Consider the following 22649-nt stretch of genomic DNA (forward strand, 5'->3'; position numbering starts at 1 on the left):
TTCTGGTTTTCGAGCTAAAGAGGCACCCTCATTTTATGAAAGAATTCACAAGCAATGCCTAAAGTAAAAAAATACCTATGTTGATAAAAATGGTATGTTAAGCACTGTTATAATTGAGTGGAACAGAAAACTATATACATACTTGAACTCTTACTGGATTCCAGGGGTTGGCACTAAAGATGCAAAAAATAAATACTTACTATAGCCTATTACATGAAAGGTGAAGTCATAATGGATGTTGATTTTAACTGTATTTTATCAAAGATTCCAGCTAGAAAACTGAGAATCACATCTTCAGTCAAACACTTAAATTTTATAAATCTAATGAATGTAAAGGATATAAATGAGCAGGGAAAATAAACTCCAATTTACCCATTATTCATACAGATATGGAACAAATATTCATAACATTATTGTCTCAATCAGTTGTCACATATCAGAGAAGCTTCAATAGTTTGATATCCATTATTGGACCATAATGCTATAATATTTAATATTATTTTAAAACAGACAATTTAACACATCACAGGAGATTACCAGCATAGATTAAAATAAAAGGATTCAAGGATTGGTTATGTTAAAGAGATCAAAGATTTCCTAGAAATAAACATGAATGGTGAAGTGTCTGACACCTGTCTTGTGGGATTCACTAAAGGTTTAGTTAAATGGAAGAGTGACAAGATGGTACATTAGTAAAACAAGAGAATGGGACAAAAAAATTAACTACACTACAGGCCAAAACAGACTCACTAAAGTTAAATCTAAAACTAAATGACATTATCAGTCAGTCTGAAATTACAAACTTGTATACAAAATATGTTGAAATTCTAAATCATAAAGTTTCAATAAATCTGGAAAACAAACTTCAGACTTACTTTTTAAACCCTTTAAGCTCACATAAACCTGCTCTTAAATAAAAAAAAATGAATAAACTAAATAATATCAAAGAAATTATAAAACATATAAATAAAAGAAGAACAGATATCAAAGGTATTCTTTAGGGCTTTAAAATATTTTATGAAAATATAAATAATAATGCAAATAATATAGATAATGATAATATAGTTGAAACTTTTCTAAGGGAAAATATAAATAATAAAATAACAAGTGAACAAATAAATAAAATTGATCGACCATTCACTTTAACATAAATAAAAGATCAAATTAAAAAGTTAAAAAAATAGTAAAGCATCGGGCTTAGATGGTCTTATACCAGATGTATATAAAATACTACCGGAACATGCAGTTAAAATATTAGATAAATTCTATAAAGAAATAAAAATAAGTGCTGAAGTACACCCATTATGGAAATATTCCCTTATATAACCTATTTTAAAACAAGATAAGGATCCTACAAAGTGCTCATCGTACAGACCCATTTAATTTTTAAATGTGGACTATAAGATGTTCATGTCCATTTTAGCTAACAGAATTAATCTACTTATACTTAAAGTAATAAACAATGATCAAACTGGGTTTGTTTTAAATCTGCAAGTACAGGATAATATAGGAATGCATACATTAATAGAATACACAAATAAAAATAAAAAAGAAATTTCTATCATTAGTCTTGTCTTGCTTTAGATACGGCTTTTGACTCAGTTAACTGGTTGTACCTGTTTAAAACACTTAAAGTGTACATTTTCTCACCTGACCTAACTGCATTATTTTCTAAGTTATACAATAACTCTTGTGCTTATGTTAAAATACGTTATTTTCTTTCTAATTCCTTTAAATTACAAAAAGGCACAAAACAAGGCTGTCCATTATCACCTTTACTTTTTGCATTAGCTATAGCACCCTTTGTTAATAGTATTAGATCCAATAAGAACATGAAAGGTATCAAAATAAAAGATTTCAAACTAAAGATTCAACTTTTTGATGATGATATTTTACTAACAACAGGAAATATAGAAAACTCATTATAACACGTAATTAATTTGAGGAGTCAGTTTGAAGAAATTCTAAACTTAAGATTTAATCATAATAAAATAAATAAATTAACTAATAAAAAATTTAAAAAAATCATATAAAAATTCTACCTTCAACTGGAATAGAAATCAAATGAAACATTTTGGTATGACAATTAGTGTTGAATTTATTAGTATGGCAAAATTGTTTGTAGTAGTGAACTGCATACTATAAAAATGAAAACGTCTAATATTACACATTCATATAAATCTTGGTTTAAACTTAAAGATTTGCTAGAAAAACATTAATTGTTGTTGATATACACAACTTTGATGTGTTGATCAGCTGTAGACCTATGTAAATAATTATTTGTTTGATTTATAATTGGTATTTTTATTTATTGTTTTAAAACCAAATAAAAATAATTATCAAAAACCTATGAGTATAGCAGCAAAGATATTTGAAGAGAAATACAGAGAAAGGCATTAGGACATGAAAAATTTTACAATACAAAAAAATAAGAAAATAAAGAGGAGGAAAAGTAGAAAAGGGGATAGTAATGGAGAAGATAAATAAATAGAATCTGAGGTTATGGATTACCTGTGAAGTGAGGGATTTGCTATAGAAAATTTAACTCTGACATCACAGCATGACAGAATAATGAATCCCCAAATTAAGAAGAAACCAGTGGAGAGGGAAGCATCTGATCAGTTGCCATATAAAGATACTTTGGAGCCTTCAGTAGGAAACCAGTACAAAAAGTTCAGTTGGCATTGCACAGCAAGGGAAGGAACAACAACTATGGCAAGGAGTGATAGGTCAGTGAGTTCACATATGAAAGAGAAATGGACGATACAGGGTGAAGTTGAAGAGAATACAAAACAGGAAGACTTTCTGGAACTTTTTGTAGAATGCCTACAGAAAACAAAGAACAAAGAAAGTGCCTTTAGTTTAGAAGAAAATAATCTAAGGAAAAAAATGCTTGCTTTAATAGAGGTGGATAGACATACTAAGATCAATGAAAGAAATAGACTACAAAAAGTCAGTAAGACAAAATGTTAGAAGTCTGATAAAACAAATGAGCATAGTAATCAAGACTGTTCATAGAAATTCATGTGCTATAACAGAAGTAAATAGGATATGTTACTGTGTAGCTAAATTAATAACAGATAAAGTCTTACCACAGAAACATAGGGCACTAAGGGGAAGGAAGTATCGAATAGAGAAAACTATAAAGCAACTAAGACAAGAAGCGTCACTGTTAGAAGAGTACAGAAGAGGGAACAGAAACTAAAATACTCAAAGACAGACATGACAAAAGAAATGTGAAGTATTGGAACAGACCAGGATCTATTGTATACTATTGCAAATAATAAACTAAAGATATCAGCACAGGCAGGAAAAAAAATGAAAAGACATATAGATAAATATAAAGGAAAAGTACAAAATAAGCAATTTATTGATGACCCAAAAAGTTTTATAGAGAATTGGGAAACAAGGCAAAAGGAATAAAAACACCACCAAAAAAGAAGCAATAGACACATTTTGGAGAAATGTCTATGAAGCAGGGGCGGTTCGTGGCATCGGGCTGCCGGACTGCAGCCCCCTCAAAATAAAAATTAAAAAAGAAAACAAAACAAAATTATTTTTTTAAATTTCGCGGACTTCGCGCATGCGCAGTAGTCCCGACTACCGTCGGTCTATGCGCATGCTCAAGGCAGTCCGGCAGTCCCCATAGAGGGACACAAGGAGACGTCTGTGCACTTTTAAAGTGCACAGACACGCTGGGAGTATATGTCGCGTCCGGACTGCAACAGTCAGAACAGTCTCGTCATCGGGAGGGAGCTTTTACTTGGGATCTCGTCGGGAAGGAGCTTTGCTGGGATCTCGCGGGCAGGATATGGTATGGAGAACAGACAGGTAAGTGTATGGTGCATTTTACTTTATGTGTTAGCTGGATATGTTGGTGCTTTTAACTGGATAAATTTGTGTTAGCTGGTGCTTTTAACTGGATAGATTTGTGTTAGCTGGTGCTTTTAACTGGATAGATTTGTGTTAGCTGGTGCTTTTAACTGGATAGATTTGTGTTAGCTGGTGCTTTTAACTGGATAGGTGTGTGTGTGTGTGTGTGTGTGTGTGTATGCCCCAGGTGCTCATGGTGGTGTGGTAGGGAATACCTCAGGCTTGAACCCTGTACCCTGTATGCAGGTGTTAAAGACTTAAGTTCCCTACCCACCACCATTTGTAAAAAAATTGCAGATTTTTGCCTCATATTTGATCTGATCTGTTCCTCATAATATCTGTGGTTTGTAAATGTCGCAATACTTGATATTTGATGGTGTAGTAGTAGCATTGTTGCCTCACAGCTGCAGGTTCTCAGGTTTGATTCTTGGCTGGGGTTCCTTCTTTGTGGGGTCCGTATCTTCTCCCTGTGTTTGTGTGGGTTTGCTTTTGTGTCCTCCCATGTTACAAAGACATGTCTGCATTATTTCTTCCTGGGCCTCTGCTGAAAATTGTTTTTTTGTTCCAAGTCAGACTGTCCTGATGTTAAATAAAATTGACAGGCATTTGAATTTCAGACTTCAGGTTTCTGAATGTTTAATTCCTTGCAGATTTGATGATGCAGTGGTAGTATTGTTGCCTCACAGCTATAGGTTTTCTGGTTTGATTCTTGGTTGGGGTGGCTTCTGTGTGGAGTCTGCATCTCCTCTCTGTGTTTGTGTGGATTTGCTCTGGTGCCCTGCCATTTTACAAAGACGTGTCTGCAGTATTAATCCCTGCGTCTCTGCTGAAAATTGTTTTTGTTCTGGCCGCAGTAAAATTGACCGGCATTTGAATTTCAGACTTCAGGTTTCTGAATGTTTAATTCCTTGCAGATTTGATGGTGCAGTGGTAGTATTGTTGCCTCACAGCTATAGGTTTTCTGGTTTGATTCTTGGTTGGGGTGGCTTCTGTGTGGAGTCTGCATCTCCTCCCTGTGTTTGTGTGGATTTGCTCTGGTGCCCTGCCATTTTACAAAGACGTTGTCTGCAGTATTAATCCCTGCGTCTCTGCTGAAAATTGTTTTTGTTCTGTCCGCAGTAAAATTGACAGGCATTTGAATTTCAGACTTCAGGTTTCTGAATGTTTAATTCCTTGCAGATTTGATGGTGCAGTGGTAGTATTGTTGCCTCACAGCTATAGGTTTTCTGGTTTGATTCTTGGTTGGGGTGGCTTCTGTGTGGAGTCTGCATCTCCTCCCTGTGTTTGTGTGGATTTGCCCTGGTACCCTGCCATTTTACAAAGACGTGTCTGCAGTATTAATCCCTGCGTCTCTGCTGAAAATTGTTTTTGTTCTGTCCGCAGTAAAATTGACAGGCATTTGAATTTCAGACTTCAGGTTTCTGAATGTTTAATTCCTTGCAGATTTGATGGTGCAGTGGTAGTATTGTTGCCTCACAGCTATAGGTTTTCTGGTTTAATTCTTGGTTGGGGTGGCTTCTGTGTGGAGTCTGCATCTCCTCCCTGTGTTTGTGTGGATTTGCTCTGGTGCCCTGACATTTTACAAAGACATGTCTGCAGTATTAATCCCTGTGTCTCTGCTGAAAATTGTCTTTGTTCTGTCCGCAGTAAAATTGACCGGCATTTGAATTTCAGACTTCAGGTTTCTGAATGTTTAATTCCTTGCAGATTTGATGGTGCAGTGGTAGTATTGTTGCCTCACAGCTATAGGTTTTCTCGTTTGATTCTTGGTTGGGGTGGCTTCTGTGTGGAGTCTGCATCTCCTCCCTGTGTTTGTGTGGATTTGCTCTGGTGCCCTGCCATTTTACAAAGACATGTCTGCAGTATTAATCCCTGCGTCTCTGCTGAAAATTGTTTTTGTTCTGTCCGCAGTAAAATTGACCGGCATTTGAATTTCAGACTTCAGGTTTCTGAATGTTTAATTCCTTGCAGATTTGATGGTGCAGTGGTAGTATTGTTGCCTCACAGCTATAGGTTTTCTGGTTTGATTCTTGGTTGGGGTGGCTTCTGTGTGGAGTCTGCATCTCCTCTCTGTGTTTGTGTGGATTTGCTCTGGTGCCCTGCAATTTTACAAAGACGTGTCTGCAGTATTAATCCCTGCGTCTCTGCTGAAAATTGTTTTTGTTCTGTCCGCAGTAAAATTGACCGGCATTTGAATTTCAGACTTCAGGTTTCTGAATGTTTAATTCCTTGCAGATTTGATGGTGCAGTGGTAGTATTGTTGCCTCACAGCTATAGGTTTTCTGGTTTGATTCTTGGTTGGAGTGGCTTCTGTGTGGAGTCTGCATCCCCTCCCTGTGTTTGTGTGGATTTGCTCTGGTGCCCTGCCATTTTACAAAGACGTGTCTGCAGTATTAATCCCTGCGTCTCTGCTGAAAATTGTTTTTGTTCTGTCCGCAGTAAAATTGACCGGCATTTGAATTTCAAACTTCATGTTCTTCAGAATACATAGTAGCACAACCTTGCTTTCTAGCAATTTTCTAAGTTTATAAGATGAATATTTTAAATTTGTCCCTATTTTTGGCACTGTATTCCCCCATTATTGGCTTCGTCCAGGTTTTGTGCTAAGGTTGACAGCTATGGCAAGAACTGAATTCACTGAATATGTTTGAGGGCTGTATTCCCTCATTACTGGGTTTGTCCAGGTGTTTTGTACTAAGAGGTTGACAGCTATGGTGAGAACTGAATTCACTAAATGATAGCCATTTAAGTTTCAGTCTTCCTCTCTTTTACAAAGCAGCTGATGTGGCGTAGTTGTATGTTACTCTGACTGTTTTTTGCTCAGGGACCTTGGCAGTAAAATATATGGTGGCAACACAACATTTTATTCTAGCAACTTTCCAAGATTATACAAGCAATGTTTAATGTGTCCCTGGTTTTTGGGCTTTTGACCCCCCCCCCCCCAATACATTTTGGCTTTTTCCAGTTTTCTTGAGCTGCGAAGTTGAAATGCAGTTGAGTATTGAGTAGATTTTACAAGGAGCTGAGAGCTGCAGGGGAATAGAAGTTTAGTGCTTTGCCTAGTTAATACTATAGCACAACAGGTTGTGTACTTGCTTTTGATGCAGAAGGCTGTGGGTTCTACTCCCACAAGGGGTGGATGCTGCCGTACTGAGGATGTTCTCCTTGGTGAAGATACTAACTATGAGTTCGTTATCAGTTTGCCATCCATTTCCTCTTTCAATATTATTACTAGCTTATCATTTTTTTAATGTTATATATAGGCAATTTATTCCTGAGGGGCAACAGACACTTTATTTTTCGATGAAACCATGAAATATAAAGGTGATTGCTAGCAGCAACCGCTTCATTAGTTACAGATTTCTTTAATGTGGAATTATTTAGATGACTTACTTCAGAGATTGTGCATATTTACTGATAATGGACTATAGAATTGTGCATATTTACTGATAAAGGTGCACTGTAGAATTGTGCATATTTACTGATAATGGTGGACTGTAGAATTGTGCATATTTACTAATAATGGTGGACTGTGGAATTGTGCATATTTACTAATAATGGTGGACTGTAGAATTGTGTATATTTACTAATAATGGTGGACTGTGGAAGTCTGAGTAGACTTTTTTATGATAAATGTTCTCAACTGGGCAGTTTTGCCATTATGGGTGCATATGGTTTGTTTCATTGCTTACTGGAAAAATGTTCAAAACAAATTTAAAACACCCTCTAACAAGTGTACTGTATTGTACAAGGAATATAACTTTAGTACAATGAGGAAGGTGTATCAAAGAGCACATGTATGTTTCATATGCAAGGGGCCTATGATTCGAAAACAGCCCAAAATTAATCTTTATCTGCCACTGGCAAAATGTATTTTCTTTGAATGTGGGTTTCAATGCTGTTTCAATGAATGTGAGTTTCAAGGGCAGAGAAGTTTTAATGCTAAGTTTTCATTGTGAGACTGCATTGCTTTGTTTAACAGATGACTTAATGTTTGTGCTGTAAAATACAAAATAAAACTTTCAAATGAAGTCCAACTCATCATTGAAGTAAAGCAGTATGCACATTAGTGTTTATGGTAAATGGAGTGAAATAGCCAAGTAATGGTTCATTGGAAATGCTGCAGAGGCTCCATTCAACCATTATTTTGTCAGGGGGGGGGGCAGCAAACTCAGACAGGCCCAGCTGAACTATACCTCCCAACTGTCCAGATTTTCAAAGAATGAATAGATTTTTGCTTCTTATTTTTGGTTTGTTGTTCATAAAATTTGTAGTTTTAATTCCTAAATGATTTGCCAGAAGTCACTAAATAATAAGTTTCAGACTTCATAACCTTCATAAAAATGCATGTTAAAGTAAGAGCTGTTCTATCAACTGTCTCAATTTATACAAGAGCAATTTTTAGTACTGTTTATATGTGCCCCCAATATATTTGGCCTTGTTCAGATTTACTGCATTAACAGGTTGAGAGGTACATGCAAATAAATTGCTTTATAGAATTAGGCATAGCCAACCTCTTAACTGTCCCCAATTTGTGGCTCAAAATGTTGCTCTTCCCCCTAACAATCCCTCCGCAAAATAGCAATTTTGGAAGAAAACATGGAGGGTTTACAATAAAGAAATAACTGTAATAATCAAAGTTATAGATTACTTGAAATGCAAGTAGATTCTTTTATTTTGTCAGCTGCTCAAGGTAGCAGTACTAATATTAAAGTGTCCCTTCTTTGACAGGTAGCAGCTGTATTGTGTGTCTATTTTATATTTTTGCATCACATTTGTGGTCCATTTTTCATAAAATTGTGTTTTTTGGCAAATTAGTGACAAATCACTAAAGACTGAAGTTAGAAAATGACAGACATTTGAGTTTCAGATTTTATACCCTTCAGAAAATTCATACTAATGCAAGACCTATTCTATTATCTTTCTAAGTTTATTAGAGCAATATTTAAAAATTGTCCTTATTGTTGGGCCTTTGTCCCACTTCTGTGTATGGCTTTGCCCAGATTTCTTGCTCTTGAGGTTGAGAGGTATGACAAATGTGTCAGGGCCATCACAGTCAGCCAGAGAGATTTCAAATTGTGACATGTTTGTTGCACCCCACTCCCCCATGTAGTGACTCTGGATGTGTCCAAGCAAGGCAAGGAGTAGTTGTATCTACCTTGGATGGGAAGCACACACTGCATAAGTACTACAGTGGCTTTTCATCTGTCCTTGATTTTGCAGAATGGTCTGGTGTCTGTCATATTTTTGTACTGTTGATTTATGCTTATTACTCAGATTTATGCTTATTACTCAAAGTGCCTGTTGCTCTGTGTTTAAGTAGCAATGCTTTAATGACCATAAGGTAAGCTTGTCTGACATCGTAAGATGCAAGTAAGCTTTAATAAGCATACTGTTAAAGAATTGCCAACATTGAAAGCCTTTCTGTTGTTGCCATGCAGAGAATACTTGACTAGATAATGTATAAGCCTTGGGTATTAAAGGACAGGATTCCATTATTTTAAAAAGCTCATTACACTTGTTGGAGACTTCCAGTCATCTCTACAGACTTTACCCGTAAACTAAACAGAATGCCAATCATGTGTGGTCCATAACCTGTACAGTAATCCTTTAAGCAATGTATCTTGAGCTTGTTTCTTGTTTGCTTTTCACTTTTTACTTTTATCATGTTTTCCCCATGAAACAAGTTGTCAGGCAGCAGGTCTCTTTGGATAAGAAACATTTTTACAAGTGGGGGCATCACATAGATTTCTACTTTCAGCATGTTGCTTGGTACTTTAATAAAGCTGAATATATTATAATTAGAACTGCAGTGCAAGGAGAAGTGGTTTGAGTTGAGTGCTTCTGGTTTTTCTTATACTTGATTTTGACTGGCATTCCGGTAATGTATTTAAAAAGTAATTTATTTTTTCATGCCTCACAACCTTTTGTTTCCATCTAGATATTAAGTAAGCTGTCATGCAGCCAATGCATTGAAATATTTTTATTCTTCTATACTTATTTTTGTCTTGATTGGACTTTCATAATGATGGTTTGCCACCCAGGGCAGCGTATTTAATTAAAGTTAGTTTTTTGTGGTTTTGTGCATAGCTCCTCCCCTTTATGGTTGACCACACCCCTTCCCTTTGACCCCACTAATTCAGCGTCTCCTGCAGCCCCCCTGTGATTTGAAGTCACCAGCCGCCACTGCTATGAAGATCCTGTGGAACACACCAAAGATGCTGAATGGATAGAAGAAGTAAAAGAAAGAATAAGATCATCAAATGTACAGGATATGAAATGGGATGAAGTGACAGCCACAGAAATTGAAAAAAAAAAAATAATAAAAGCTCCTAATTGGAAACTCCATGCCCAGATGCAGTACCTAACTTCTGGCTAAGAGTATTAACATCTTTACATTACATGAAAATTTAGCCACGAGAAAGAACTGTTTATATGAACATCTTGAACAGACACCAACCTGGTTAACAACAGGAAATATGATGCTCTTCAATAAAAGTGAACCTGCAAGATATCCTAAAAACTATAGACCAATAACTTGCCTTCCAATGATATATAACCTATATACTGGAATTGATGCCGACAGAGTTTATAGTCATTTAGAAGACAACTCAACCATGGCAATAGAACAAAAGGGTAACAAAAGAAAGTCATATGGAACAAAAGTTCTATTTGTTGTTAAATAAAGTCATAATGGAGAATTGTAAAAAAAAAAAAAAATGGAAGAATCTAAATATAGGATGGACAGGCTACACAAAAAGTATTTGACAGCATCCAACATTCATGGATAAAAGAGTTCTTACAAATGTATAAGCTAAACCCTACACTAATTGATTACATCACAGTGACCACGAAACAGTGGCAAACCACTTTGCAGCTAAGCCATGATAAAGGACAAATCATTATCCCAGGGATAAAAATTCAAAGGGGGATATTACAGGGTGACTGACACTGCTGCTCTTTTGTTTTGTCCTTAATCCACTAAGCTGTCTACTTAATAGATTAGGTCATGGCTACAATTTGGCTCCCAGAAAACAAAAAAAGTGTAGACTTCTCATATTCATTTTGTGGATGATTTAAAACGATATAGTTCATTAAATGTAATTGGGAAGCACAACTGCAAGTAGTCAAAACTTTCTCAGATGATACAAGAATATCATATGGTCTTGATAAACGTGCAAAAGCAACCTTTAAAGCGGGAAAGCTGCAGCAACAAAAAATATCAATCTCGGTCATGAATGTGATACCAGAGAACTTGAGCAAGAGGGAGTGTATAAATACTTGGGCATTGATGAAGGATCAACAATAAAAATTAATAATGCAAATAAAACTTAGTAAGGAATATTTTAGAAGACTAAAATTAATACTGAAAACAGCTCTGACATCTAGGAACAAACTCCAAACTATAAACCAATTTACTCTTCCTGTTTTAACTTACAGTTTTGGGATGCTTGACAGGGCCCAAAATCTATTGGATCAGTTGGACAGGAAAACAATGCTTCATGCTTATCAAATGACTTATAAAAATCAGTGTATGCCAAGATTATATATTCCCCATTCTGAAGAAGGTATGGGCCTCCTCAAAATTGATCACATGTATAGATCTGCAATCATAGGACTGCATACACATTTGTTGACCTCACAAGATCCAAACAGAGAAAGTTTTAAAACATGAGAAGAACAAGATTTCCTACTTCGTTTAGCAGAAGCACATCAGTATCAAGAAGGAATGGAAATCAAACCAGAAGTAAATAAAAATCAGGCAGAAACTGAATGGGCCAAAAAATGAAAGAATATAAGGTCAAGGAACAGATGAGAAGGCAAGAAATGTTGAAAATGCAATTAATATATTTGCAAGTACAGAAAAGTCCTAAACAACTTCATGTCAATCATGACTTTATGCAGAAATGGATTAGGAGAGGTGAATTTAAACCAAAAGATGAAAGGTTATTACTGGCAGCCCAGGATAGTAGACTACATACATGTTAGTTTACAAAATCCTTTAAACATTTTGGAGAAACAGACCAATGCAGGTTTTCTAAAATAGAATTGGAAATTGTCACCATCTTGTTGCTGGGTGTGATACACTAATGGCAGAAGGCCTGCATACTGAAAGGCATAATCATATGGCAAGACTGTTGCACTGGGGATTGTGCAAACATTATAATATTGAAGGAGCTGAGCAGCACTGGAAACATGAGTCACAAAGCATTATAAAAAATGATGAAGTTTATATCACTCACATAGGATGACCCATTACCAACAGTTCAAAAAATAGATGCAAGAAAACCAGATATAGTAGTCTGTGAAGACAAAAGTAGCATTGATCACTCAAATTGCTACACCCAGTGATTACAGCATCTTACACACAGACAGACAAAATTATAAAATACCAGCATTTGTAGGCAGAAATGAGGGCAATGTGGAAGGATACCCAGACAGTTCCAATAGTAGTAGGAGCAATGGGTCTCATAAAAAAGAATTTACAGTCGAATTTAGATACGTTACCAGTACATGAAACTCTGCATAAATAGCAGGAGGAGCCAATTATGGGTGCAATGCAAGTGCTGCAAAGAGCACTTTTGGCTAACATCAAAAAGACTGAAACAATACTAATTGCATGAACTTTAATCGTACTTTGACTTAGGAATGGGATCCATACTCCTCATGGTACTAGAATCCCAAAAGACTTGGAGAAATTAAACAAAAAGCAAAGTACTGCTATTTGGCACTTCATTCAGAATTATTCAATCTGACACTAATTTGGCAGTTTATTTCAATAATATCAAATAGAAACACTGCAACATTATAGATACTTAGGAATTTCATTAGATCCAGCACTTACCCTTTACAACCACATTCAAAGTACCAGATCAAAAGTTTAAAAAACTCCTCTTCTGGACTAGGAACATCTCTCACTTTCTAACATAGGCAGAACTGCCACACCTTCAAAAATAATCTGACCATTCTTCAAAGAATCTCAAACATTATTTGCAGGTTCATAAAACTCTATGATGTCAGCCAAAAGTGCTCTATGCAGTACCCGCAATGTGCCCAGTAATGATGACTCCTGTAATTCATCTGGAGTTCCGTGTATTGGTAGCATATCTAAATATGATGGTAGACTCTTTTTTATAAGACCTGTTGCTCCTACTACTATTGGAACAATCTGGGTATCTTTCTTCCACATTGCTCTCGTTTCTGCTTGCAGATCCTGACATTTTATAATCTTGTCTCTCTCTGTACGCAGGACACTGTAGTCACTGGGTGTGGTGATTTCAATGATCAATGCTGCTTTTGTCTTCTTTTCTTGGATTACTATATCCGATTTTCTAGCATCTATCTTTTGAATTGTTGGTAATGGATGATCCCATGTGATACAGACTTCATTTTCTATTATGCTTTGTGGCTCATGTTTCCAGTGCTTTTCATCCACTTCAAAACCATAATGTTTGCACATTCCCCAGTGCAACAATCTCACCACATTATTGTACCTTTCAGTATACAGTCCTTCTGCCATTAGTATGTCACAACCAGCAATGAGGTGTGCGACTGTTTCCAGTTCAGTTTTACAAAACCTACATAGAGAAGAGTACCACATTACAAAAACCCAATGGCTACCTATCCTACAGAGAAGCACACTCCTCCTCTTAGGGACCCTGATCTTCAAACTTGTTAATGTGGACAGTTTCCCATACTTTGCAAGCAGAGCAGCTGAAAGACCCAATCCACCTTACAGACTAAGGCCTCCTTCAGGGGCTACATCTATACTCCCGAAACCACAGACCAATTTTATTTCCACTAATCATGCCTTCTCGGTTCCAAAATATTGACTGCCATGACATCCCTAAGCAAACAACATTACTTATTCTGTATCAAACAATTCCAGCTTGAATTAAGAGCCCACATATTCAAGCAAGCACAGTGCAAGGATTAAGTGAGGTGATCACAAACACCCTTCTATTATGCTATAAACTACCACTTAATGTCTGGTTTAACTCCTACAACCGTACCCAAATCTATCTTTTCTTAGTCTTCCTGTCTTTTTCCTCCTTTCCTAAAACTTCCTTTGCCTCCCCTCTTTTCATCAAGTAACAATTGTACCTCACATCCTCCAACTTTGTCATTATTTCTCCTAGGGATCATTTCACGATGTAGATTTCACATAATACACAATGAGGCTGAATAGAGATGCAACAGCATTGCTGTCATGCTAGCATGCTTCTTTCTGTTAACATATCTATATGTCTAGGCATCAAGAATAACTTCTACTGACCCATTCCCTCTGAATCATCTTCTGGGTTTAGTTTAATCCTCCTCTGTGAAGATGTCCTTACAATTCAAATAGTCTATTCACTACCACTGACCTCCCTGTGTCAAGTCTACTAGTTCGCCTATATGTGTGTGTGTGTGTGTGTGTGTGTGTGTGTGTGTGTGTGTGTGTGTGTGTGTGTGTGTGTGTGTTTTCAGCATAAACTGTAAAAATGTTTTATTTTTGCTGTTGGTTATTCAACCACAGCCTGATGATAGTTCTGCTTTTCATTATAAATTTAGAGGCGTTGTTCATGCTCGAGGAGCTATAGCTTACATTGCTTGTTCTCTCATGATCATGCATACATGAAGAACTTTTTGCTTTGCTGAATTCTGAGTCTTGTTCTATTTACTGCAGCACGTGGCCTAAAGGAGAAAAGTTCAAGCATGTTTTATTCAATACAACCTACATATATTTTTTTATTCTCTTTGCAGGTAAATTAAATGGTCCACAAAGACCCCTTTCCCAAATGACCTAGTTGCCAAAAAAATTAAAACTAAATGTACAGTGCCTCTCAAAGTAAAGTACACCACATTTAACTTAATACTGCCCTTTAAGAAAAGCAAACACCATTATGTATCAGTTGAATAAAGACCTTGTTGGAATGCATCCATATAACTGCAGCTGATATTACTCTATTAGACCAGTAGCATTTTACTTCCTGCTGAAGATGGGTTTTAATTTAGCTAGCAAAAAAAAAAAATACAGTCTAGTTACCAAAGTTCATCTGGGAATATGTTCTAGGTTAATGGCCTGCTTACAGATAAGGCACTTACTGTATGAGACAGTGAATAATGTGGCACCTCTAGGGAAGCAAAGTCAAAATGTGACAACCTCTGAGTTTAACTGTAAAAAAGGTTATTGAGAAATTCTGGAGGTTCCCGATGTCTTTGTTTATGAAATCCATAATGATACGTTCCATAGCCTTGCAAATTAGGCTAGTCAGACTTATGGGGCAATAGTTCCCAGGATCCATTGTGGGGCCACCCTTGTGGAGGGGGGGTCACTGTTGCTGTACGCCATTCCTTGGGTACATAACGTGTTTTAAGGCTGAGCTGGAATAGTGAATTTAAGTGGGGGGTTTAGTTCTTTCTGGAGCTTGTGCAGGACGCAGCCCGGTATTCTGTCCGGTCCCAAAGATGCTGTGTTTTTAGCTTTGGAGAGGGCTGCTTTTACCTGTGTGTCTGAGATGTGCAGGACGCAGCCCGGTATTCTGTCCGGTCCCAAAGACGCTGTGTTTTTAGCTTTGGAGAGGGCTGCTTTTACCTGTGTGTCTGAGATATCTGGGGGACTACATTCATCCGGGATAGACACAGGCCCTTTTGGGGGGGAAGGGGGGGTAAAGTTTGCACTGAACCTGTCAGCCAGAATGTTGACAATGTCAGTCGGTTCCATGTATTTTGTGCCATTTTGTACTAGCTCTGAGCAGATCTGGGTGTTTCCTCCCAGGTTCCTGACATAACTGAAGAATGCCTTGTGATTATCTTTGGAGTCTTTGGCAATTTTTCTTTCAAAGTTTGCTTTTGAGGCTTTTATGGTGGAGCAAAGTTTCTTGCTAATACTGATCAGGGATGCCTTCCCTTTTAGGGTTTTGGCCCTGTCATGTAGTAGTCTCCTCCTTTTGTTGTATAGCTTGTTTATGGCTGGGGTCCACCAGACTGGTCTCCTATTTTTGGAGGAGTGAGCCTTGGTTTTACTTGGGATGGCACGATCCATGCATTCCTGTAGGTGCATATAGAGTGCATTTGTACAGGATTCTGTGGTTTGGGTAACATTTTCCAATTTCTCAGGGGCTTTGAAGCTTCCTACTTCTGTCTTGAGAGTGAAGTTTGTTTTTGAGAGGTTTTTCACTGTGGTTTCCGTGGCTGGGGGTGGGGTTCGGATGTGGATGTCCATTGTTATCAGTTTGTGGTCTGATCTCACCAATGAGGGATTTCCCTCCAGTGTGGAACATTGATCCCTTGTGTTTGTAATGACTAGGTCTAATGTATTTTCCCCTCTTGTAGGAACAGTGACTAGTTGTTCCATGGCGTTTGAGTTGATGAATTCTATAAACCGTTGGACTCGAGTAGTTTACCCAGTCGATATTTGGGTAGTTGAAGTCCCCCAATATTATGGCATTTGGTGGGATCTTCATATTCTCTAGTGTTCTCAGGAAGGCCACGTGTGGGTCCTGAGACAGAGGGGGTGATCTATAGCAGGCTATGACTTGGAAGGCAGTTTTACCCACTGTTAGTTGCACATGAATATTTTCTGATGTATCATGCAATGCCACTAATCTGGAGATGTGGGTGTCCTTGATGAAGATGGATACACCCCCTCCCATGGTCCTTTTGTCCGAGTTTTGTGGCCAAAAAGTATGATATGAGTTGAATCCTGGTAATGCTGGGGTGCTCTCAGGAGCCTTGAACCAGGTTTCTGTCACTGCACAGATATCGATTTGCTCCATACTGAGGAGTGCCTTGAGTGTGTGCATCTTTAGGTTTAGACTTCTGGCGTTGAGTAGCATTACCCTTAGTTTTTTATTCTTTGTATTGTCTAAGGAGGTGGGTTTGTCTTTTGAGCCTTGCCTACAAAAGGCACTATGGGGGTGGCAAGAGCCTTGGCCAGTATTCAAAAGCCCAGGGGTGACAGGTGCAAGCCATCCCTGGCGAAGCAACGTGGCTTGTCTAGCATTACTTCCCAGGCTGACAGACACTGGATCCCCTTTGAATTACACCAGTAGCTTAGCCAATTGTTGAAGTCTTATCATTTTGTCTCTATACTGTGGCATCATTCTAGGTGAGGGTAGGATGCTACTCAGGGTCAGGGTCATACCGGCCTGGGCTACATGATCAGAGAGCTCCTCTATGTCTCTTTTCATGTAGTCCAGGGAGGTACGTCTCAAGTTGTTCACACCAGCATGGACAATGACAGAGTCATATTTGTACTTGCTGTGTAGTGACCTGAGTGCTTGAGTTATGTGGTGGATCCTGGCACCCGACAGGCAACTTACAGTGACCTTCTCTTTGTTCAGTCTGGTGAGTGGGACGTCAGTGTGCCTGACGATAGAGTCACCTATTACTAGTTTATTAGGGCTGTCGTTTGGCCTTAAGGGCTGTGACTGTGTGGCACATTGTCTATGTGGGGTATGTGTATGATTTATGTTGGGTAGTGTGTGCTTGTGTGTCTGCTTAGGAGGTCTCTGTTGTTTTGGCAAGTTTTTATTTAGAGCCTCCAAGTATGTCTTTGTGGGTTTATGTGTCATGTTTTCAGGTGTGACTAGTCTATGTGTGATTGGTTTTGAGGTGCATGTGTTTACCTTCTCCTCCTGACTGGCGGCACCAGTCTTGGGTTAAGAGAGCTTAGCCTCCAGTTTGGCTGTATAGTTGCATCTCTTGCATACATTACAGGTTGATGGTAGGAGGAGGGGGTTATCTGTGTACATGAAGCAATTGTAACATTGCCTCAGGATTCCCAGGTTCACCAGCTGGACTGGAGAGTATGACTGAAACTGCGCTTTGGACATGCCTGGAGAGTTTTCAATATTGGTTTATGGGAAAATCCAGAGCCTATTACTACTGTTTTGTACGAGGGGGTAAGTGCTTATAGTTTATTTGTGTTTACTGAGAAGCTAGAGCAAGTGCTGTAAGAGGAAAGTAGAGAGCTTTCCTGAAGAGTTTGAGTAGTTCAAAAAATTTCCTTGAGAAGCTAGAGTAAGTGTTGGACTGTAAGAGGAAAGTAGAGTGCTTTCTTTGAGAGTTTAAGTAGTTCTAAGGGAAAATTTGAAGAGTAGACTTTGTGAAGCCGGGAAGAGTTTAAAACAGTTAAAACAACACTGTGCTACGTTGCACGATGTTGTGCTATGCGCAAAAGCGGGTTTTAAGGCATGGAACTTGAAAGAGCTAGGAATTAGCCCAAAACAGCCAATAATCTACTAGTTTCTGGGCTGAGACCACTCCTCCAGGGACAGATAGGCTGCTCAAAGCTCTCCACTCTCACTGGTGCACAGAGAAGCTTTATCCTATCCAAGTAAGGATATGGGCAACACAAGAACTTTTACCAAAGCCCAGAATTCAGCAAAACCTGAAATATGGACTATTCTAGCTCAGAAAAGGTGGGAAACAAGGATATATATATATATATATATATATATATATATATATATATATATATATATATATATATATATATATATTGTTTTTTCTTTTTTGCAGAACAGTAGCAGAAATTAACAGGAAAACACTGTAAATGCTTTACACGGGCTAGCACACTTGAGTGGGCAGCCTAAACAGTTAAATTAAAACAAAAACAAATTTTAAAGTGCAGGTACAGTAAAAAAATGCAATAACAAGCTTTTGAAGGTAGTAGAGCAGTTAGAAACTCGCTTTTTGGTGAGAATAAGCAGTTGTTAATAAAAAGGCAGAGAAAAAAATACTTTTATCTGATAAAAGTCACTCTTTTTAGTCTCTCTGCTGCTTGTACCACTCTGCAGGACCACGAGGAGCTGTGCTGAGTCTCAACACCCAGGCATCTGAAGTGATGGCCTCCAAAGCTTTGAGGTGGACAGCAACATAACCCCAGATTGCCTCCAAAGGCGAGCAGTCAGGTAAGCCCGGATTCTGCAGACTGGTTCTACCCCTGGGGTGGAGTCCACCATCATCCAGACCCATGAACATAGAGTTTGAAAGTTACTCATCATAACAAAATTAACAACATATTAGAAGGTTTACTGTGTGCTTTTAGCCAAATGTCTCACTACTTTAAGCTTTATAAATTACAAGCAAAACAGACACAGTTGGTCTAGGTCTCTGCCTGTAACATACAGTCTCACTATCTCTATAACAATGTTTACTTACTGGGGTATGAAATTCAAACTCCTGTGGGGGAGGGTTACCATCCCCTGTGCACTTTATGGTGAAGTGGTCTCCTTCATTCACAAACCCTACAGGAGGCACTACCTCGATTGTCACCTTTTCTGTTGGATCTGTGAAAAGTAGATATTAGATTAAATATATAACAAACTTTACTAATAAAACTGTTACTATATACAATACTTCCTTATTTTTCTACTTAAGTATACAATAAAGATTTTAAAATGAACAACTGTTTCATGCACATATTTAGACAGTTGAGCTTTCTGTATCCAAAGGTAAACATCTAAAGGACATGCACATTTAAAATTTTGAGATATAAATGTATGTACTACAACATGAAAACAAAACACCTGGTACAAATACGTCTAACAGAATTTTTCTGTGGTAAGGACCACATTTTTCTAACTCTCCTCTCCATTATTCTTCCTAACGGATAAGAAGCAATCCTTTTGAAAATAATATCCCAATTCTTTCAACACAGCCAGGACTGCTTTGTGTCTATTTAATACATTCTTGAATTCTTCTAACATTTCTGATTCCATAACTTCCTCAGGAACATCATTGCATGCATTTTCAGTCCTGTCTTTGAAGTATGTCCTCATGCCATGTCTGAGATGCCCTTTTGTCCACCTTGGATTACGTCCTTCTGCTTTTGTAAGGTTCTTTCTCTGCAAGATGCTGTCTTCTTGCAATATACCCCTTGACAAAAAAAATGTTCTGGCATGTCCTCTCTCTCCCTTTGCTTCCAGGATATACACAATCAAATTCTATCAGTTCCTCATGCCTTCTATAGTGATTCAGCACTGTTCTTGTTCTGCTTTCTTTATGCAACCTGCTTTATGTTAGGATGTTTGTAGGGAAGGAGTGTCCAGGACTATAATTTAAATGTAGTCTCAACAACTGTATGTACAAAAGAATAGTGTACTTCTGTTTTGTACTGGTAAAGCATACGTCTGTACAAACCACAGAAATGTCTATCTTCTCCTAATGCATTCTCACACTGAGCGCTAAACCTCAGAGAAGCTGATATAACTACATTGGAATTCAAGTCCAATTTTGTTTTTGTATCTTAGCTCTGATCAAGTTGTCTTTCCTTTCCCAAAATTTTCACAAATATGCAAGTACTCTCCATATCAGCAGACTCAAATCATCATTGAAAACGGCTTCTATAGAGAATAACAGTTGGAATCTCCTTTCTGGTTTGGTAGTTCTTAAAAACTTATTAGTCTCTAAATTTGGGGTGCATGCTCCTTTTTGGCAGGTACTGTACAAGGGATAAACGGCATAACATAGGGTCCCACATTTGCCAGTTCCTACCTGCCAGTCATGCAGTTTGGATGTCAGTCCCAGTGAGTCACACTTGAAAGCTCCCAGGATCAGAAAATCAAACCCTTCTAGGTATATGCCTAGATGTGTAAAATCACTGATCAATACCCACACATAGATCTGTTGTCTGGTTAGGACATCCAGTCTTGCCAAAAGCACATAAATCCAGCCAATTGCTTAAGTCAAAAAAGAGAAGTTTAAAATTTTCTTGGAAGCTGTTAGGATGGCTGCAATGGATAGAGGCCAGTGCACAGAGAGGAAGGTGGATTAAACACAATTTTACATAAGATGCAATAAAGAGACAAAGTAAAAGGATCACCAGGCAAGGCTGTGGCATGATCCTCAGTCATTTGAAAATGTTACCATTTCAGTAGTCTGTGTTACCTTCCAGGTGGTGAGTTCTCCCTCCATTTATAAATGGTTGAGGTCCTGCTCATGGTTTACTGCCATGAAAGTGAATGGACAGCTACCAACAATACAATGGAAAACCCTGTACTGGTGCCTGGGTCTAGGCTTGAGAAGTCACTGGAAAATGTCATTAGCTCTGCCTTTTCAGCTGGAGTCCATATAGCATGTTGTACCTTTGATTCAGATGATGCAGTGGCTACAAGCAGGAGCTGCTGATATTCATGTGTCAAATGGTGACGCTGCATCTCTTCTCTTTTCAGGACAGACTGTCTGGGTGACCTAGGTTGCTCTTCCTCTTTCTTGGGGATGGCATTCTTTGGGCAATCCATCATGTCTGATTTTGAGGAACTTCATATTAAAAAAAAGTCCTCGTCTATAGTAGCAAATGCCCCCATCTTCCTTATTATAATCTAGGTTAACTGATGTTTTTCAACAGGAAAAAGCATTTTCAATGGCAGAGGAAACCACTTAAGCATCATGTAGCTATGCCTACTTTGCAATTCCATGCTAAGTACCCTAATATGCACCTAACTACACCTAGGTTGTCATTTTCTCTAGGTTTGTCCCATCCTTTAGGGCTGTTACACTGACAAATGGGTCTTAGTCATGGCTGAAGAAGCTAGAGTTTCGAAAGAAAAATTGCCAAGGACTCCAAAGATAACCACAATGCATTCTTTAGCTTTGTCAAGAATCTAAATGGCAATGCTCAGATCTGCTCGGAGTTAGTGCAGAATGGTACAAAATACACTGAAACAACCGGTATTGCCAACATCCTGGCAGACAAGTTCAACGTGAACTTCACCCCCCTCTCACCCCCAAAAGGGCCCATAACCATACCAGAAGAATGTAGAGCTCCTGAAATCACAGACACTCAGGTTAAAACAGCCCTCTACAAAGCCAAAAACACAGCATCAATGGGACCGGATGGTGTCCCAGGCTGCGTCCTACATGAGCTCAAAGACGAACGAACCCCTCACATAAACACACTGCTCAAACTCAGCCTCTCCACAAGTTACGTACCCATAGAGTGGTGCACAGCAACGGTTATTCCGCTCCACAAAGGTACAGCCACAACAGACCCCAGGAACTATCGCCCTATAAGCCTGACTAGCTTGGTCTGCAAGGCTATGGAGCGCATCATCATGGAACTCATTATCAGAGACATTGGGAACCTCCAAACACTGGACCCTACCCAGTTCGGCTTTGTTAAGGGCAGATCATGCCTCCTAAACCTGGTGGACTTTTTTGAGACAGTTACCAAGGCTATAGATGAGGGAAAGGTGGTACACAGCCTACCTAGACCTCGCAAAGGCCTTTGACACCGTTCCCCATTCTGGTATTATAGACAAGCTCACCAGCCTGAAAATAACCCCCTACATCACGAGATGGGTTGCCAACTGGCTCATGGACAGAACCCACATGGTAAGAGTTGCGGGAGCTAGGTCTGACTCTAAACCGGTTACAAGTGGCATTCCCCAGGGCTCAGTCCCAGGACCCCTCCTGTTCGGCATATACTTCTCAGAGGTACAGGCAAGCACAGGAAGACTATGGCTGACCAAGGTTGCAGACGACTGCAAACTAGGGGCTATAACTGACTCTCTAGCTGACACAGACGTCCTCCAAAAGGGTCTCACTGAGACAGACACATGGTGTCAAAATCATGGCCTCAAGCTAAATGCCAAAAAGTGCATAGTCATCCCCTTTGGAAAAAACAAAGTACCCTCAAACTACCACATAGATGGTAGTCCCCTAAATACGGAAGACGTAATAAGGGATCTGGGGACCCAAGTAGATAGTAAACTCTCCTTTGATAATCACATTGCCAAAGTGGTTAGAAAATCCTTCTACGTGGCACACCTTATCACAAAAGGGTT

The 22649-nt window shown here is 38.5% G+C and overlaps 1 protein-coding gene across 1 annotated transcript in view; it reads right to left on the reverse strand.

Annotated features, from left to right (window-relative positions):
* The window catches only part of ALCAM (activated leukocyte cell adhesion molecule), a gene marked incomplete in the record, with an annotated part of 1355533 nt that overhangs the window by 620014 nt on the left and 712870 nt on the right, over positions 1-22649 (reverse strand). The window contains 1 exon segment of the mRNA XM_044071096.1: positions 19024-19151. Coding sequence (XP_043927031.1) covers positions 19024-19151 — 128 coding nt within the window.

The sequence above is a fragment of the Protopterus annectens genome, chromosome 5.part0 (assembly GCF_019279795.1).
Source record: "Protopterus annectens isolate FY-2018-M chromosome 5.part0, PAN1.0, whole genome shotgun sequence".
Lineage (NCBI taxonomy): Eukaryota > Metazoa > Chordata > Ceratodontiformes > Protopteridae > Protopterus > Protopterus annectens.